Genomic DNA, 19,291 nt, shown 5'->3' with positions numbered 1-19,291 from the left:
GATGTGAGTTGTAGTTGATCAAAATGAGTTTATACTAGTTGAAGCTAACTGGAATCAGAATTGATCGAAGAAAGTCGATGGAAATTGCAGTTGGTCGAAGTTGGTTGATTTGATTTGGGACAGTTTGAAGCGGATCAACGTAAATTGGGCCTGGTCAAAGCTGACCAATGGAAATTGGAACTGGTCGAAACGAACAGATGAGAATTGGAGCTGATCAAAGCGGATTGACGTGAAGTAGAACTGATCGAAGCTGATCGATGCAAATTAAACAGGTTGAAGCGAGTAAGAATGGGTCGAGGTGGATTGACGCGAGTTGGAGTTAGTTGCATCGAATCTATGCTCATTACAGATCATTACAGTCAAACGTAAAGTTGGTTTCATTTAATTCTTTTTCACTTATAAACACAAATATTTTAGCTTTCTTTCATTTATTACAGTTTAGTCGACTAAATATCTTAATTTCCTAAAATTACAGTTTCGTTATTCTATTTTTCATATATATTTTTAATATTAGTTCATATTATCACGAAGATAAACTATTATGGTTTTGATAGTGTCAAACACAATAGATGTACGAGCTTAGAATATAGTATTCTTATAACTCTAATAGAATCGAATTCCAAAATTCAACTGTTACATTTGAGCCTGATAAACTCTAATACAAAATGGTTTATGATCTATGCTTTTACAAAGATCACGCTATGAATTTTCGTTCAACATGAAATCTGTCTACGATTCAGCCAATCGCGGTCTACGTCGCCTAGATAAATCGTCCGGTACTTACGAGATGAGTGGATGAAGCATCTCGACGATACGCTAGAAGCGCAGAAGCGGCGACAGAGACAGCGTGCATCGCGTTTTCCTAATTAAGCGCGAGCTAAAGAGCCGCGTATGCAAATGACTCCTGTTTGCCGAGCATGGCGCGCGTGCGGATATTCTGTGTCACGCGAGCGTGTACAGGACGCCGAGTAAACAGAAACAAAGGACATTGTTTCCTCGCGAGGCTAGCTTGCCTTCGCCGACAAATGGATCGCGATTAAATTGCCGCCGCGCGAAATCGATAAGCGATACTCCCATTTATTCCACAGAAATATTCCACGAAATTCTGGCAACGAATTTTTTCTTTTGATCCGTAACTCTTTAATAATGTAAAGTAAATTTTATGGTGAATAGTAATTGCATTTAACTACACGTAACTATAATTCCAATACGTAATTTTAACAAATGTGCGTACAACAGTATATCTACAAATTTAACGAACAATTTCTATTGCGATTATTTCGCACAATGGTGAAAAGGAATTTTCTTAAACTCAAGCTGCTTTTTTCTTAATATCTAACACACAAGTTAGTAATGGATTTGTAAAGTAGTTTACAACAGTTTTTAAATCATCTTACGTACAGTAGAATAAATAAGAGCGACTCATCAACCCGCTAAAATGTAATGACTAGACTGCAGATGTTTATGTAAGCATTTATGCGAAATTTAAGCGTACGAAAATCTACAGAATACACATAATGCGCAGATGTGTATATGAAATATTCAAGGTATAGTACCTTGTTAGTTACGATATTTGTATAATAAATCTTTAGTTAAATTCTATTTCTTTAGCGCATTCAGTTATGCATATATGTGCATAAACATTCGTAGTCTAGCAACGACGATAATACATAAATTATTCTACAGAAAATCATTTGCTGACATCGATGTCATGGATTTTTCTCAAAAATAATAAAAATCTTACCCTTAGACCATTTCTCCTTTAGATCCAAGTCGGTTGTAAAAGACATTCAAATATTACTTCTATGCAAATCACGACGATTCATGCTACCTTCGCGTAGCATAAACAAGCGGCTAGGAGGCAGTTAGGAGGATTCACCGTTGTTAGCCGTCAGCATCGCCGTCGTGGTCGTCGTCTTTAGTCGGAACGTCGTCAGTATGTAGCGAGCAAACACGCGCGACGTTACGAGCGGAGAGTTAGCGCCGTGCCGGCGTTAATAAGTGGGAAGCCGCCTCAAATATGTCCGGCAAACAGCGGCTCGTTAAGCTTAATTGTCGTGAAAAAAAGAGGATAGCTGGGAGACACGGGAACGGCTGCGGGGGAGAGAAAAAAAGGGCCGCGTCTGCTTTTGGCACCGTCTCTGTACACCTTTCTACAAACGATCCGCAATATTTTATTTCCTTATTTTCCTTCTAGCTTCTTTTAGTTATCAGAATATTTTAGTCTTTGTGTTCAGAGGAATTCGTCTCGTTTCGACCGTTTGACGCGGTCTCTTGCTACTTTAAGCCAGAGATTCTTTTAAATAGGTTTTTATTAAATTTGACTACCAAATCTAAATCTTATGTAAACTTAACAGTGTATTGATATTACAACGAGCAAGTTCATTACAGTATTCATGGAATACAATTCGTGGTGTGTTTGACAATGAATATCTTGAGGAAGATACGACATACTTTCTAAAATATATTAAAATTCCGTTTGCGAAAAATTTATTTTGTGTTGAACAGTTATTAATAAACCAACAAACGTCCAGTTTGCTGGAACTCTCGCGAGTAATTTCAGAGTTGTAGTTACACAAGGCAAAACAGACACAGTAGCATCTCTTTGCGGTGGTGTTGCGGCTTGTGTTTCACGATTATCGCACGGCTTTGCATGCATGTAAGACAGGCTGCGGTAGCATAGGTGCTTTGTTAAGTTTGCCGGTTTTGAACTTACTTGGGGAGTATATCAGAGCCTTGTTGCAGCATAGAGCCGACAGTGAGCCACATAGAGTTTTTCAGGTCGAAACTATTTTCCAATTCCTCCGGGTCTGGATTGCAGGGATGCGGATTGTCCCATTCGCCTGGCGCTATTCTGTAAATAAACCTTCTTTTTAAGCACGGATTCCTGTAAGCGCACGCTATTCTACTTCTTTAATATCGTTCTCTTAGAAGTTAATTTTGTTACGCTTTTCAGAAACATAAGAAACGTACTTTAAAGAAAATTTTCTTTTCAGAAAAGGAAAACTTGGTTTATGTAGGATATCTCAGTATTTAATAGCCAAACTTTGTCGGTATATACTACGGATATAATCAAGCAAGACATCTTACACGAATATTGGTTATTTAAATCATTACTGAAAAGTTACAGTAAAAGTACGAGATACACAGAAACTTTGATCTCCGACATAAACAACATAAACTCTTATGTGTGAATAACTTTAAAAAAGAAATATATATTAAACAAGTATCAAAAAGAACAGGTTGATTCACTGAGGCAAAACAAAATTAAAATAAGCTTTATTGAACAATAAATGCAACTTTTTATTGCGATCAGCTTTCCGTTGATATAAACGGTGGATATTTTGAAATGGAATATTAAAACTGTAGAAATGTGCGAGAATCCGAAAATAACAGGAACGCGATGCTCGGGATGGGTCGGTAAGACATCGGGTCGGTACGGGTCAGGACGGGTTCCGAAAGGATTTCGTAATGCGAGATTGTCGGGATTTGCTAGAATTTCGGGATTCTCGAGAATTATAAAATTATATAAAATAAAATATGGAGCAGAGATAAAAACGAAATATGCATGATAGATACAATATTTTATAATAAAACATTTTTATTATTTCATTTTAGTACTTTATAATAAAATAATTTATTATAAAATATTATATCTCTCGCATATTTCGTTATTATTTCTGCTCCATACTGTATCCGTCTGTATAATTTTAAAATTCTCGGGAATCTGGAATTACGAGATATTTTCGGGTTCTCAGATACCACTAATTGACAGCTAATGATCATGTTGATTAAATGTATTCTTGTTGTATAGCATAGTAAGTACAGGTCTGTTACTGTTCTCTTTGTATGTTGTATTTTATAAGTGTAATAAACACTTATAACTGATAAGATATATATTTATATGTATAACATTTTTTGTTTGTTTACACCCATCTATAGAATATACTAACAAAGTTTAGCTATTAAAACCTGGAGCACCGTTCTTGTATAAAGTTCTTGTTATCTTTCTTTAAAATCTTACCTAGCTTGCACAAATAGCATTATCGAAACAGCTAAGAAAGCAGTCGCCATGTAAATCCAGACGTCGAGTGACAGCGGTGACAGGAACGAGAACAGGTCCGGTTCTTTTTCCTCCGGTGTTCTGTACAAAATGCTGATACCTGACTTGGACATATCGGATAAAATAGCAATGTCACGAGATTTATTGTGAAAATGGAACGCGATAAGAAATTAAAGATACCGTACCTAGATTCATGAAGGGCATCGTGAAATCGACCGCGTTTTCTCGCTCGTACGTGATCGTCAGGTCGCAAATAGCTAAATCCGCGTCCTGAAAGGATTTCATGCGCTTTTAGTTTAAGTCTTGAATTTTTGAACTTTCTTTTAAATTACTAAAGAAGAGAAAATAATTTTTTGTATACATATAAAATATATATGTATAGATGCAAAACTTCAAAATTATACGCAATGATAGATAGGTTTATAAAGATTAAAAAAAATTTATTCACAAATTTATTGTAATATTTAGAAAATTGGTACAGTAGAGTCGGATGTTTCATATGAAACAATCTGATTAATAGTAGTTGTTTTTCAGTTTTTTAATATTGTCTGAAAGATATAATAAAATATAATAAAAAGTAAAATTTAGTTTATTTAGTGATATATGGAAATCTGTTGGTCACCATATGCCTAGAATTAAAAGTGAAATAAGAAATTGAAATCTTTGAAACCTTCGCATTAATCATCTTTAATTACATAGAACGTGGTTGCAAGCAATTACGTACATGATCCAGCAGACGTCTGATTAAACCGTTCCATTGCTTCGTTTCTTTATCGTACTTGCCGTAACTTCCATCCGGTACTAATTCGAACTCATATTTAAATTTCAACAGCTTGGCAATCTCGTCGATGAGATCAATGCAGAAACCCTCGTACCGTCTTTGGTCAATCAGTATACCTCGATTTGAACCTTCCGGCACTTCCATGATATACGGTGGTCCCTGATGAATTACAGTTAATTAGCACGTTCGAAAAATATCAATATTACACATCTACACGCTGTTTTTCACAAAGCTTCTTAATTAGTGGTTTTGTCGCCGAACGACCATATTGCTTCTCAAACAAATTCAAATCTCGGTATTTTATCAACAAGAATATTCTAATAATTACAAATACCTAAGAATGTCAGAGAATACTCACTACTTTAGTAGTAATCTTGAACTTCTTCAGTTCAATGGATTTGTACAAGTAACGTTCACGTTCCTTTTCGCTTTTGATCGAGTGAAGACCATCTGGGCGCCAATATCCTGTTTGTACATTTTCACCCGGTCTCACGTCTATAATTTGTATTTGGAAGGATTGACGTCGACCATTTTCGTCGATCGTTATTGGCCCTGTGAGCTTCCCTTCGATCTTTCCTTCGTCGGATAGCTGTAGGAACCGTGGCCATTAAATCTATGCTTTATTTTCTTATTAACATAAAGTGTCAGAAAGCGTCCGGATGACTTGTAACAATGGTTTTTGTTTAAAAATTAGATATAGCTAGCTTGAGTGGCTGTAGGAACTGAGTTCCATCAAATTAATTTTTGAAGATTTACTGACATTGACATAGTTCATTAACATTTATTATGACAATTTTTCGTTTTTATTAATATATTAGTACATATCAATATCGCGACAATGATATTTTTATTATAAATCTTTTTAACGTTAAACATACCTAATTTATAGCGAATTTCTTCTTCCTTAATACGGTTGATAATCGACGATAGGACAAAGTTTAATGAGTGGCATTGGCGCGCTCTAAATTCCAATTTCAAACGAACAATATTTCATACGAATGTCTCAGGAGAAAAGCATGATGATTACGTTTTTCTTGATTTCTTTATCTTATCAAAAGGACTTTGAGCAGGAGAATTTTCATAGATACCGGTCTTTTATAACTAGTTGATAAGTTGGTAAAGTTTTATGATTGTCAAAGGTACAATTATTGCCAGCAATATTTTGGAAATCTTGAAGGTAACAAAAGAACGCATATTTAGATCAAAGACCAAGTGAAAAGGAAATTTTGTTAACATGGAATTGATTGAAAATGTATTAAATGCTAAAAAGGTTTCTCTGTAAAAAATAAAAGATGTAACTTATTGTGCTCTTCCCCTATAGTCTTCATATGCATCAATTTAATATGTTCGTATGTACGGGAAGGCTTTACCTCGCGCATTAGGTTGATAATGTCGAGACCTGCGCTGTATTTCTTTTCCCCTTCACAAGAGAGCGGTAGCGGGTCAATATCTACAGACATGTTCCTTGCGTTTAAGGTCTCCAGCGTGTTGTAGAACATGAAGACGGCATCGTATAGAATAGCGGATTCCACCTTTGCCAAGAGAAAATGCACGATACCGTTTAGTAGAATCAGAGGATACTTGACTATCGTTAACAAAATATAAAGTTTGCAATGATTCTATCCTTCCTGGTTATTACGATTATGTATGATATTGCGGAATATCATGGCAGAATAAAATTGACACTTAGTAGCTACCAGTTTTAATAAGTAATTGTAAAATGTCGTAGCTTTGTTGTTTGAAGAACACTTTATCTTCAGGCTATTGCATTTTTAAATTACAAGTGAAACGAAGGAGATTCCTTTAAATTAATTCAACTGTTTCATAAACTTTTGTAACAAGCTAATTGTACACCCTAATAAAATTTAAATACTGTCATATGAAATTTTCAGCTGTTATTTCACTATACGGACATAATATTATTATTTATCGAATTTTCGAAATATTAATATTTTCAAATAAAGTATTCAAAAAATAGTAAACCCACACCATTGAACGTATTGCAAGCTCATAAATTATTCTTCGTTCCTTTTTTATAACTTTAGACTGTACAAACTAACGATACAACCATCTTTCAAACACCTCAACAAAATCTCAAACGAAGATCTTCATGACTGTGAAACTATCTGCACCATAGAGGAATTCCTTGATCTAAAACGCAAGAACGTTAAAATTACCTTCATATCTCCAAGAAGACCTGCAGCCAACAGTCACAATAATTTCTCGGAACAGTGAGAAAATTCCAACAACCTCGATCTTACACAACTTGAGGAAAGAATCTCAGTCATCAGACATGCACCGTAATATTTGTAATTCAGCGAGTTTCGTTCTACTGTTACGGCGGTTCTTTGTAACGAGAAATGAAACATTAAGCCGTCCAATTTCCCAAAATTATAAAACAACGCGCTTAATCGTTTCATGGGGGTCCGTGTTAGCATATGGGAGAAAGGGAAACGATATTGCGAGCGTGTAGTAACGCCTCTCTATTCAGCGAAGGGCCGCGATACAAAGTGAATTGGCGGGAGCTAATGAAACGAAAATTAAGGCAGGCCGTCAGCTGCTCGGAAGTACCGTGTCGCGGGTAGATTTTCCGGAAAACGGAAGGCCTCACGTTGTTGTATCCTCGAAGCGGAACACGCGATACTCCACTGTACCATGGAGTTAATGAAGAAATTACTTCGAACCTCGAGGTCCGATGGACCACCGTTTAAGCGACCCTTTTCATATGAAAAACATTGTGGTTGAAAGTTTGGGAAAACGTACATGAAAATTGATTGAAGAAATTGGGGATAGATACCGAAGAGCTGTTTCTAACTTTCTTCTAACCCACTTTTTCCGATGTGGTGTAATAGAGACTTATTTTTAGCTTTTTAATTTTTTTCTATTGATTTCATACTAACTGTACGTTAGAATTACTGCAGTGTTTTATTGCAGTGAATACTTTGAAGAAGAATGTCGTAGGAAAGTTCAACGTTTTTTATCATATTTTTCGATATGTACGCATGCATTAATTATAAGTAATACATTGGTTTATTTGTATTGTTTATTTGAAGAAACTCTCGAAGATACCTTTATTTTTCAAGCTAGAAAGGATCAGTCAAATAATTTCACCGTGTGCCTTTTTCTGTTTTCTCTGTTAAGAACGATAAAGACAGACACTTGATCGCAACGATATCGCACAGCAAAATGTCGCTCGTGGAGTTTCTGCATAAACGTAGTATTGTTGAATAATAGGTATAAATAAAGTAACATACATATGGTTTTGTCAAGACAGAAAACAAACTGTGACGGATTTTAATTAGAACGGAACTTCTAATGACTGAAATCTTATGAGCTTGTTGTAAGTTGATATATGACTAGAGAATATGTTTGAATAAAGAAATTTTTAATTTGCTGATTACAAGAAAAGTCTTCCCCTCATTCAAGAAAAATGAGCTTTATCGAACGTTCATTTATCTTCTGCTTTTTTGTCGTATCGACTGCTATGCCCATGGTTGTTCTTTATAGTTCTTTACGTGGAATTTAATATTACAGAGTGCAGGATAATGGAGAAAAATTTAAGGAACGACAAAATCAATTTTCATTTAATGTAAAATATATTGGATTATACGTACGCCATATTATTATCAATTTTTGAAGATGAAATTCTTAGCAAATTTTAAATTCTTAAAAGTAGTTCATAACATATATTAATTTGATTAAGAAAATATTATATGAAATGTCTGAGCTATAAAATTCTACGATCTAAGAAACATTCTTGGGAGCTTAAATCAAGTTATTTTAGTCCCGACAGTGCCAATTCATAAAAAAACCATCATGTACTCTACGTTCATTGAGTACCAAAAATATCAACACCTAAAATATATATTTGCTATATATGAACATCGCCATCAGAAATATCGACGATTACTAAATTCATTTTTAAGAATTTCTAACAATAAGTTTTAAGAATATCAACACCACTAAATTAATAATTTTGTTAAAGGTTTCTATTACTAAATAAAAGAAAGAAACCATTATTCAAATAAAGAGTAACTAAATGAATTTGTTCTGAAATAAAATTTAAATTATGTGAAATAAAGAACATTTAAATTTTAAAAAGCAAACTTTTTATATTTACCCAATTAATTCCTTCTACGTCATTTTCCCGCAAGTTGAGTCCTGTAATGTTGGTCGTTGTTTTATTTCGCACTTCCCAGATGGGTAATTTCGTCGAGTCCTACAATTCATAGAAGTATTGAACATAATATGACAATAGCGTTGAAAATATAGAAAGTTATATATGCTGTAACATAGAACAATTATGACATAGAACAAAAATTAGTCTAACAATTTAGCTTAAGTCTTACATTCTTTTAGCTTACGTTACACTCCTCCTTTGCAATTACGCGATATAAAAATTATTAGATTACAATCGACGTTTGTATATGGACCAGAGAACACTACAAAAAATCACAATAATTTCTAATACTAAATTTGCATTTATTAAGTGACATTGAAAATTAATTTATACCGAAGTAAGAATTTTGTTTGTCGTTTCAATTATATATTTATAACGCAACTAAAAGAATACAATCTAACCAGAAATTTGTTTCATCCTCTAAATGTAACGAGTACATTAAAATTTCCTATAAATGCATAAACGTTCACGGTCTATTTATGACAAAAAGAATCTCGGTCAGTCCACTAACAGCGAAAATAACGGAGGTGATTAAAACCTGTGGTTCACCCTATATACTATGTTGCACGCAAATTGTGTATAATTCCCAGCTTTAGTCGCGACATAATTTTAAAAAGTGTCAATTGCCAGCCGCGTCCCATTTTTACTTGGCGGCGGAGCCAAACCTCCAAATAATGCGTCATCTATCTCGGACGTTTCGGCCAATTCACGGTGACCTCTGAAAACGCGATCCATCATAGTGTACACGCGTCTCAATGGGCTCGACCTGATTCGACGAGGAGCGATCACTATACACCAGCAACCGTGAAATCTGGAATCTTAAGCGGACCAACGTTTGAACGGTCGTTCGCCTTGCTTCCTTGTTATCTCGATGCAACAAGCGGGAAATAACTTGGGAACTCTGTGCTAACTATAAGAAGTGTGTCTGTAAACGGAGGCCAGACGTATCGCGGAAGTGCTCTGATGGTTTGTTGACTAACTGGTTTCTTTTTAGTAATTTTTGTTCGGAAAGTCGAGAAACTGTAGATAAATGCCTTTAGGCGATGCCTGGTTCTCGTATAGCGAAGTAATCAAGGATGTTGATCGAGGGTTCAATGCTGTGGGTGGAAATAAGAAATTATGAGAAGGTGATTATGATAAAAGATGAAGAGAATAAAATAAATTGTACACATAGTTACAATTTACAATTATTAAATAAAAGATATTTATAGAGAAATACGTTTTCTTTTTTTTTTCATTTCTTTGCTTCCCTTTCGTTCTTTCCTTTCTCATTTCCTTCTTCCCTCCTTTACTTTTCTGTGCTTTCCTTTTCTTTCCTGCCCCATCTACTCCTTTTTTCTTTCTCTCCTTTCTTTTAATATTGGTCGATTCTCTCCCTTTCTGCAATCTCTTTCCCCTTTTCTTTCTTCTTGCCTTCGATTTATCTTTCGTTTCCTTTCTTGTCATTCCTTCCCTTCCTTCCATTTTACACTGTCTTTCGTCGATAAAGAAAATTAGTTTTCATATCCCACGTACAAATAAATCCAGTTGTACCTCCCTACGATCGTATTTCACCGAATTACAACTTTTTGGTCATAAAATTAGTACATTTTTAGACAGGAGATGATTCTGTTATGTTTCTGTTCTATTGAGAAATGGCAAAATACGATATGAAATAGCGCGACTTGGGTCAGCTTCGCACTAACACTGTTACAATCTTGTTGTTACCAACCTTCTTGTTACGAAATGTAATAAGCTTCCCCGATACTGACGCCAAGCTATCTACAATTACAAAGTTGTAATCTTCTCCGAAGTAATCAAGTCAATCCTTTCATTTCGTAAAAACAATTTAAATAAACTAGATTATTAAATTTAAATTAAATTAAATACCCGTCTAATAAAAAATACTCGTTTCCAAAAGCTACCATTTAAACAAATTCTATCTGAAACGATAATTTCAAATAAAATTCATAACTAGGATTACACTGAAATAAATAATTATCCAATAAAACGAACCATTACCCATGAAGCACTGTGTATTTCAATAAATTCTCTCTGAAACCATTAATCTAAAGCGGTCAGAAGACAAACACGTTGTTGTTTAACTACATTCTCTGTGCTGTGTACAACCCTTCCCATTCCATTGAAACTATAATTAGAACATATTTGCTGACTCGTAAAGGTCGACCCTGCGGAGAAGGAGGAGAAGGTATTCAGGGTTATCGAAATCGTAGCATCGCATCGGGCCGGCAGATACAGTGACGTTGATGTGGGTCCACTTGGTGTCTCGGGTTTGGCTTTAGCGCCGTTCAACGAGGTGTCTTCCACGAATTTCTCGACAGCCCGGACAAATATAGATGCATCGTGAAATTCCTCACGAATTCATACGACGCGACACGCCTTTTTCCTCCTGGTGCTTCGCCCTCTGTATACACAGACAAATTTCGAATATTTGCGAACGCCAGAGAGGAGCGTCCCTACAACTTCTGTCGAACTGTCGCCGTGATCAAAGTGCTTCATCTATAGCTTAAAGCTAGAACACGGCAATTTTAAAGAGGAACTAGAGAAAAATAACCGGCGGACGCGTTTGAATGAAAGTAAAAAGGAAGCCGAATTTTTGCTTATTTGAAGTAGAAGAAAATTTTGTTATTGTTCAAGGATGAAAATTTACCTCAAACAATTTTATATATACAGTAGCGGGCAAAAGTTTAAGACGAAATGGAAGAAATAAATAATTGATTTACTTTCCATAAAAAATATAAATACAGTGTTCTACTTTTGGTATTAACTAATTAGACATTTGTTTGTACACTTACAAAAAAAATTTCATTTTGATATTTTGCTCAGTAGCTGTTATAAAAAAGGAACGAAATCTGTATAATATTTCGTCGGTCAAAAGTTTAAGACTACACAAAAAATATTAATTTTTGGTAAGAAAATATACACAATTTTTGTTGAAATTCAATATTTTGTTCAATATCCGTTATTTCTTATCACTTCGGTACATTTTCTTGGCATAGAAACTATTAATTTTTTACATTGATCTACCGTAATATTACTCCGTAATGTGTAATCTACCGTAAGATGTTTCAATTGTAAAGTTCATTTAAATTTTTCGGTTTATAATCTTGTACTGTCTTTTTTATGATGCTCCACAAATTCTCGATTGATTTAATGTCTGGTGATTGCGACGGCCACGGCAGCACGGTAATATTTTCTTCTTCAAGAATCTGTTTCACAACCCGAGCCGTGTGCTTCGGATCATTATCATTTTGAAAAATAAAATCATCACTCATATTGTTGCGTGCAAAAGACAACATTGTGTTTTTGAGTATGCCCATGTATTGAAAACGGTCCATAATTCCATTGATACGACATATCGGACCAGGGCCGCCTCGAGAAAAACACGCATACACCATAACGTTTCCACCACCATGTTTGAGAGTTTTTAAAACGCACTGTGTTTTCAAACTTTCGCCAATTCGACGACTAACATACCATATCCCGTCAGAAGAGGCGCGATTGAATTTCGATTCGTCCGAAAACAATGCCTTTTGACAATATTCACTTGTCCAATGCTTATGAGCTTTAGCAAATGCAAGTCGTCTTTTTCGATTCGTAGAACTCAGCAGTGGTTTCTTTTGGGGTTTTCGCCCACTTAAGTTAAAGTCTTCTAATCTTCTCCTAACAGTTCTAGCACTAATTTGTGTATCGCTATCGTAGTTTATCTCCGCAGCAATATTATTTGCACTACGAAAACGATCCTTTTCGCTCAATCGATGAATCCGGCGATCCATTTTCGGCGTTGTTTTCCGTGGTCTTTCGTTTTTCGGTTAATCGCAATACATACCTGCCTTTAAAAATTTATACCAAGCTTGCTTACAAGCCGTTTCTGTCCTGTTCACTATATTTGCTATTTCAGTCAAGGTATTACTTTGCTTTCGCAGCCTTACGATTTGTTCCCTTTCGTTTTCAAGTAAATTCTTTGATTTACCCATAGTCCGTTCCTACCTAGATGAATTTTAAGCAATAAAAGGTACACTAAACAATGATTTTGACATTCCAGAATCAAAATGTTCAAAAACTGTACTCACACTCACGTTTTACACAGATCGTCTTAAACTAATGTCCACTGTTTACAAGTGCTAAGCGGTAACTAACTGTTGTAACTTCTACATTGTTTGTATTCAACAACTGACGGTTCTGTGGTTACGAAGGTCAAACATACAGCTATGTTATTTCAAAGAGACAAACTGAATAGAAGAACCATTTGCGTATAAGATGTTTGTAATCCGGTTTACAAATCATCGTTTTAAACTTTTGTCCGCTACTGTAGATAGATGTAGTTTTTTAGGGCGAATCACATAAAATGCCCTTCGCGTTCAAGCTGTTCAGAGATTACATTGACCAACTGCATAAATTTAAAGGTAGAGAATAGCGATGATCTTTTTAAGTTTATTTCACAGTTTACGATTACTTACACCATTTCGTAAAGATTCACCGATTGATTTTAGGGAACGAAAAAGATGATTTGAAAATATTTAAAGACAATAAAAATATGAACTCCTATTATCTAAAAAATTGACACTTATATACAGGGTGGTATGTTACTGGTGGTACAAGCGTAAAGGGGGTGATTCTACGCGAAAAAAGAAGTTGAAAATATACAATAAAAATTTTTCGTTTGAGGCTTTGTTTTCGAGAAAACCGACTTTGAATTTTCGCTCGGTACATGTGCGGTACGTTATAACGGATCTCACTGTAGATCGTTGTCTCGATGGAAAAATTAAAAAAAAAAATGTTTATTCCATATTTTCGACTTCTTTTTTCGTGTAGAATCACCCCCTTTCCGTTTGTACCACCAGTTACCAACCACCCTGTATATCGTGTCAGTGATATGTATCGAACGATTCTTTTATCTAAATTACCTTCCATCGTTTGACCTAAACAATCATCTAAAACTCCCACTCTGAGGGCCTAACCAACCCCCATGCAACACCTTACACCATCCACCTCCATCAAACGTATCTCTAAAAAGACGCAGCGCTAGTTTCCTTTTCCAGTCGAACTCCCCCGTAAATCGCAGAAGTTCGTAACTTTCCCTTGAAAGTTCGCATTGTCTTTAGATACATGCACAATTCGACAAAAGGGACGTTTCTACGCGTCTCTCGGAGGACGTCGATACGTTGTTCCGCTTTGGAACAAAAAAAAAGCGCGGAATAAAGAAAGTAAGGAGGGTGAAAGAAGAAGAAGAAGAAGAAGAAGAAGAAAAAGAATAAAATGGAGAAACGATATGCCTCGCGCGAAAACCCTCGACGCGACGCGAACGTCGTTATTTGTGGAGGTATTGTTACGTGCTCGATGGTAATGCCTCATAAAAAGCGTATTCCGCGGGAATGATGGCGAACGATGGAATGTTCAGACGGCACGCTATTACTGGCGTATCGCTGAAAACAATTACTCGCGGCGATTTATGGCTACGTTTAATAAAAAGCCTGGCGATTGTAACCAGCTAATGCAGTCACTACGCCAGGCGGTGAACGTGACCGCAACGCGTTTCATGGATTTATTAATGAAATTCCCTGGGAAAGGCCGCCATCAAAAATCCGCGTTCAATTCACGATTATCTCTGCTAATTGTCCGCGGTTCGGTGTCCAGAAAATCTTTAGGACACCAGTGACTGGATACGTGTCGATTTTGGATGAATAGACGAGATTATTGGCATTATTGGCTTGGTTGGAGTAAGTTAACACATTTACTGTCCACTACGATTAATTCCTACTCGATAAATCTTGTCCGTGAAGCGAAAGTATTGTCATACGAACTTTCTACGGACGCACGCCTAGCATATTCTTTTTCGTTCCATATGTCGAGGATTGTAAACTTGAGAATTGTAATTTGACTATGAAACGAAGCCATTTTTGCGCGCGTGAAATGAACCTGAGATCCGTGTAATGTTTTAACGATTAAATACAATCTTTCAGAAGTTGAAACAATTAATAGAATAGAAATATTTCTAATTATTGGATAAGTCAATTTTTAAATGTATTTAAATTTCATAAAACGCGGAGTTCCCAATTTTTACACTGTCTACCCAATTTCCGATTTAACGAGCTGTAGATTTTGTTGAATTATTTGAACAAATGGAACCGACGCGGGCGTTGTAGAATCTAAAATAAGCTCGCAAAACGCTCATTGTTCGAAGTCGTAAATCTCTCTCCATCGTCTAAACTTCGTTACCTCTAAATGCGTACAAATGAATTTTCCGAAACATATCCTTTGTTAAAAAACGAGACCATGAACCGTAGGAAACGTATTTGCAGTTTCTTGTATGGATAAACAGAAGAGAGCAAAATGTTGTTCCGTTTAGTCGTTCGCGATTAGACACGCTTTATAACTATCGTATTAACTTACTCTAAAGATAAACTTGTAATTAAGCATGTTTAAGGAAACTCATATAAGATTAGTGATAGTTATCAATCATTACTGATATTATCATAGATTTCAGAACAATTTGGAAACTTCTACATTTAATCCGAAGTTTTAATTACTTTCACCATAAAAATGGATTTTTCTCGATCTTGTAAAGACCGTTTTTAAACTCTGTTACAACGAACAGACGATGTAACCAGGGACAAATTTTCTTCCACTTGTTATTTTATTCTACGACTAACTATAGGAAGTCTACTTATCTTATAAAGAAATTTAATTAACAAATAATAAGTCTGATAAACTTATTGTTAATCCTGAAAAATCTTAATTTGCATTATGATAAATAAAAGCTTATGAGTAAATTTCTAAATCAAAATGCTCTCGGAACTTAATCTACGAAAGAATAATCAGCAACCCCATGTTATTCTACGACTAATTGTAGGTGGATTGGGTCGATCATTAGAGGGAATAGTTACAAGTTTCTCGATAAGATCTACGCATATAATGTAGAATGTGGTGTAATACCAGGTAAGTAATTAAGAAATTACAGTAGTCCGCCAGCAGCTTGACCTCCATCGCCTGATAGAGCACCTCGATGATGTTACTCGGCTTGACGTCGATAATCACATTGCAGATGGACATTGCGCGAATCTCCTTCAGAACTGGTCGATTATCCACCCCTTCGCTGAGTTTTTTTATCGTGATAGCGCTATCTTTCGTTCGCTTGAGTGACAGAGCCTTTTGAATCCGCGATAAACCGTCGTTGTCTTCGTACACAGCCGCGAAAGAGTTCCATTTCATCGATTCGACCACGTCAGCGATCGCCTGGGGAAAATATTACGTATCCTTTACTGGGAATGATATTCGATTTCGGTCGGGTCAGTGTTATTTCCGATAGAACAGTTAATTTCGCACATATGCTGCAGTTAAACAGTTATAGCAATCCTCTAGTGCATGCACAATAGCGTACTTTTAATAGTACGCGTGCAGTTGTGCAAGTGAAATCATAGAAATTTAACGAGATATAAGCAATGATGTAATTGCAGCAGTAGAAATGCAATGCTATAAGTGCAAGTGCGATATTATTGTACAAATATAACGCTCCAAATACAGCAGTGCAAATGTGCGGATATTTATAGAAATTTATATTTTTGGAAGCACAACCGAAGAGATGAAATTTGCGTAGAGATTTGTTTCACTCGCTAAATTTCGCAACGAATGTAGTGATGTGTTTAAAAATCTTTCGAAAACATATTCGCAGCCTAGCGATGATTAAAACGTAATGGTGAAGGTGCAGTAATGTAACGACGAAGTAAATGCAATATAATGATTGTAATAGTGAAAATGCAACGATATAAGTATTTAAGAAATAACGATTCAGCTGTAAAAAAATATACAGTAAAATCGCGATAGATATGTATTCGTGTTTCTCTTTTTTATTTTGTTTTTTCAATGAAACTGCGCTTTTTGCGCAACAGATGTTAAAAGAAACGCTATACGCGGAGGAGAAAAAAAAATAGAAAAGCAAACGTGCAATTGCGTTCCGTACCCTGAATATTCAAGTGTTACGAGAGTTTGACGTCACTTAGCATTCTATTCTAATTACCTGCTAAACTCACGCGTTTTAATTACCTCTACGTTCAAAAAAAAAAAAAAAATTGTTGCAATATGTTCGTGTATTATACGGAAGAAAAATGAAATAAAACTTCATATTTCTACTATACCGTAATTGTCTTTTTGAATGGCTTAAAATAGCGAAAAAGCTTGAAAACTGGATTTAACTTGGTTAATTGTTCTACATTCACTTAGTATAATTTTGTTTTCTATCTTACGACAAATGATTCAAATATATTATGTACGAACATGCTTGATGTTTATAATTTACTATTTAAACAGCAATCAAAGCTGCTAAATTGCTATAAATTTAAGTAATTAATTAATTTTGATTCGTTTCAAGTATTCAATTGTGGAAAATTTATATTATTATTGCTATTATTAAACGCTTTTATTACATGTGCACATATAATATATATTTTTATTATTTATTTATATTTTCAATGGCAATATCATCATTAATAATTAACGAATATACCGTGAAGCTGTTACACGTGAAATGACCAATTACCTTCAAATGGTTTCACGTTTTATAGGAAGTAATTTTAAACTTTAGTATACTGTTAATTAATCTCATACCAATGATACTATGCTTTTATTCCACTTTTGAATGAAATATTTCTGCCATCTTCTTGATCGTTTCAATGATATTTACAACCCTAATTATGCAAACTAGTATTAATTAAGCTAGATTAATTTAATATTACTAGTTTTTTTATAAAATATTACAAATTTGTTGCCTATTTCCAAGAAGTTTATATCTTCGAATTTATCTATTCTCACTTTCAACAATTTCATATTAAAATACATTTCTTAGCTACTAGAGACATAGAAACCAGGAAATCGACAAATATAGATTTAACACGTTTTTCCTGCGTGATCTCCAAATGAAATGTCAGAAACATTAGTTTTCCGTGAAAAATGAACGTAAATGTTCGAATTTGTGTTTAAACCTAGTAATTTGTCGGGTATTAGTTACATGCGGATTGTTGTCAGTCGAGAGAACGTCGAACGTCGCAATGTCTGCGATAAATTAACGAAACTACCGTCGAGTTTGTTTGAACAAGCGAAAATCCAACGAGCGAAAATTCGGTTGTTCTTTCCTGTGGCAACTGTGTAAAAATGCCGCAAAAGGGGCATCACGATAACGAAACAAAAAAAAAAAATATATATATATATACATATCAAACAAAATAAAAGCCTCCAAAGGTTGCAAGGACCAGAGAGAATATTGAAATATTTTTACGCCTCTGGAGGGAAGAATTTTCTGTTAAAACCGTGATATTTCGCGATCAGCAACATATGGTTCGGAGAAGAATCAAAAAGGGAGCGCCGATGCATTTTGTAATGGTTTAAAAGTTCGTAATTATGGAGTTCAAATGTCACATGAATTTACGAAAATGTGAAAATATATATTTATATTTTATATTTATAAAACATTTTAATTTACGATTTGCTATGACTATATACAGTGACTCGTGGAAATATTTGAGTAATTACCGCAGAAAATTTTTATCGATATATACGTTATATGCATTTTATGAAACTGTAATGAAATATATCAGTTAATATATCGATAAAATATGAAACCAATATAAAAATGTATATTTAAAATAAATATGTATTTTATACCTTCTATTCGCATTTGTTTCAAATTTTTCGAGTATGGTCGTGACAGTGACGTCGATGAGACATTACAGAACTAACGAGATTTCAAAATGTTTTATACTGCAGATATGAAACATTCATAGAAAGTTTCTATACCTAAATGCTCGAACACTTCTGTCAGTGGATGTATCTTCAAAAAAAAAAAAAAACTTTAAGAAGCAGGCAATAAATTTGTTGCTTCCATAAATATTATCATATCGTATAATTCATTAAACGATTCCCTTATTTCCTAAAGATTAATCGCCGTTAATATTCTTAGCCGCGAACGGTCGTAAGCCGTTTATTGTTCATCGATATATGTATAATATTAATCGCTGCCTTTTTCTCTGGCACAAGACTTTTTATACGTTTCATGCATTTAACATTTCCTTTATAATTCCTTATCCCGTTTTTTCTTTCCGACATATCGATGTATATTTTTGCATCAAGCATGAGCACCAACGTACTGTATCAATTACCATGAGATTTAAATTTAACTAACCTCGCATACATACAGGGGCAGGAACTGCGCTTAAAAAAATTTTAATTGCGCCATAAAGATAAAGAAACGTTAAATAATCCTTTACGCTTGTCA

At 34.8% G+C, this 19,291-nt stretch overlaps 1 protein-coding gene across 2 annotated transcripts in view; it reads right to left on the bottom strand.

Annotated features, from left to right (window-relative positions):
• Positions 1-19,291, bottom strand: part of LOC117159067 (glutamate receptor ionotropic, kainate 2) — a 73,951-nt gene that overhangs the window by 2,353 nt on the left and 52,307 nt on the right. Inside the window, exons 5-12 of one of the 2 annotated variants that reach the window (XM_033338583.2) lie at positions 15,961-16,260; positions 8,965-9,063; positions 6,215-6,376; positions 5,203-5,433; positions 4,788-5,003; positions 4,249-4,333; positions 4,025-4,163; positions 2,717-2,854 (exon numbers count right to left, since the gene is read on the bottom strand). In XM_033338583.2, the coding sequence (XP_033194474.1) occupies positions 2,717-2,854; positions 4,025-4,163; positions 4,249-4,333; positions 4,788-5,003; positions 5,203-5,433; positions 6,215-6,376; positions 8,965-9,063; positions 15,961-16,260 (1,370 nt within the window). The remainder of the gene's footprint in view (positions 1-2,716; positions 2,855-4,024; positions 4,164-4,248; positions 4,334-4,787; positions 5,004-5,202; positions 5,434-6,214; positions 6,377-8,964; positions 9,064-15,960; positions 16,261-19,291) is intronic. The other variant, XM_076619827.1, reaches the window with a different exon arrangement.

This window comes from Bombus vancouverensis, chromosome 7, assembly GCF_051014615.1.
Source record: "Bombus vancouverensis nearcticus chromosome 7, iyBomVanc1_principal, whole genome shotgun sequence".
NCBI lineage: Eukaryota > Metazoa > Arthropoda > Insecta > Hymenoptera > Apidae > Bombus > Bombus vancouverensis.
The sequence above is the reverse complement of the archived record's forward strand: the minus strand, read 5'-3'. Positions and strand labels throughout refer to the sequence as shown.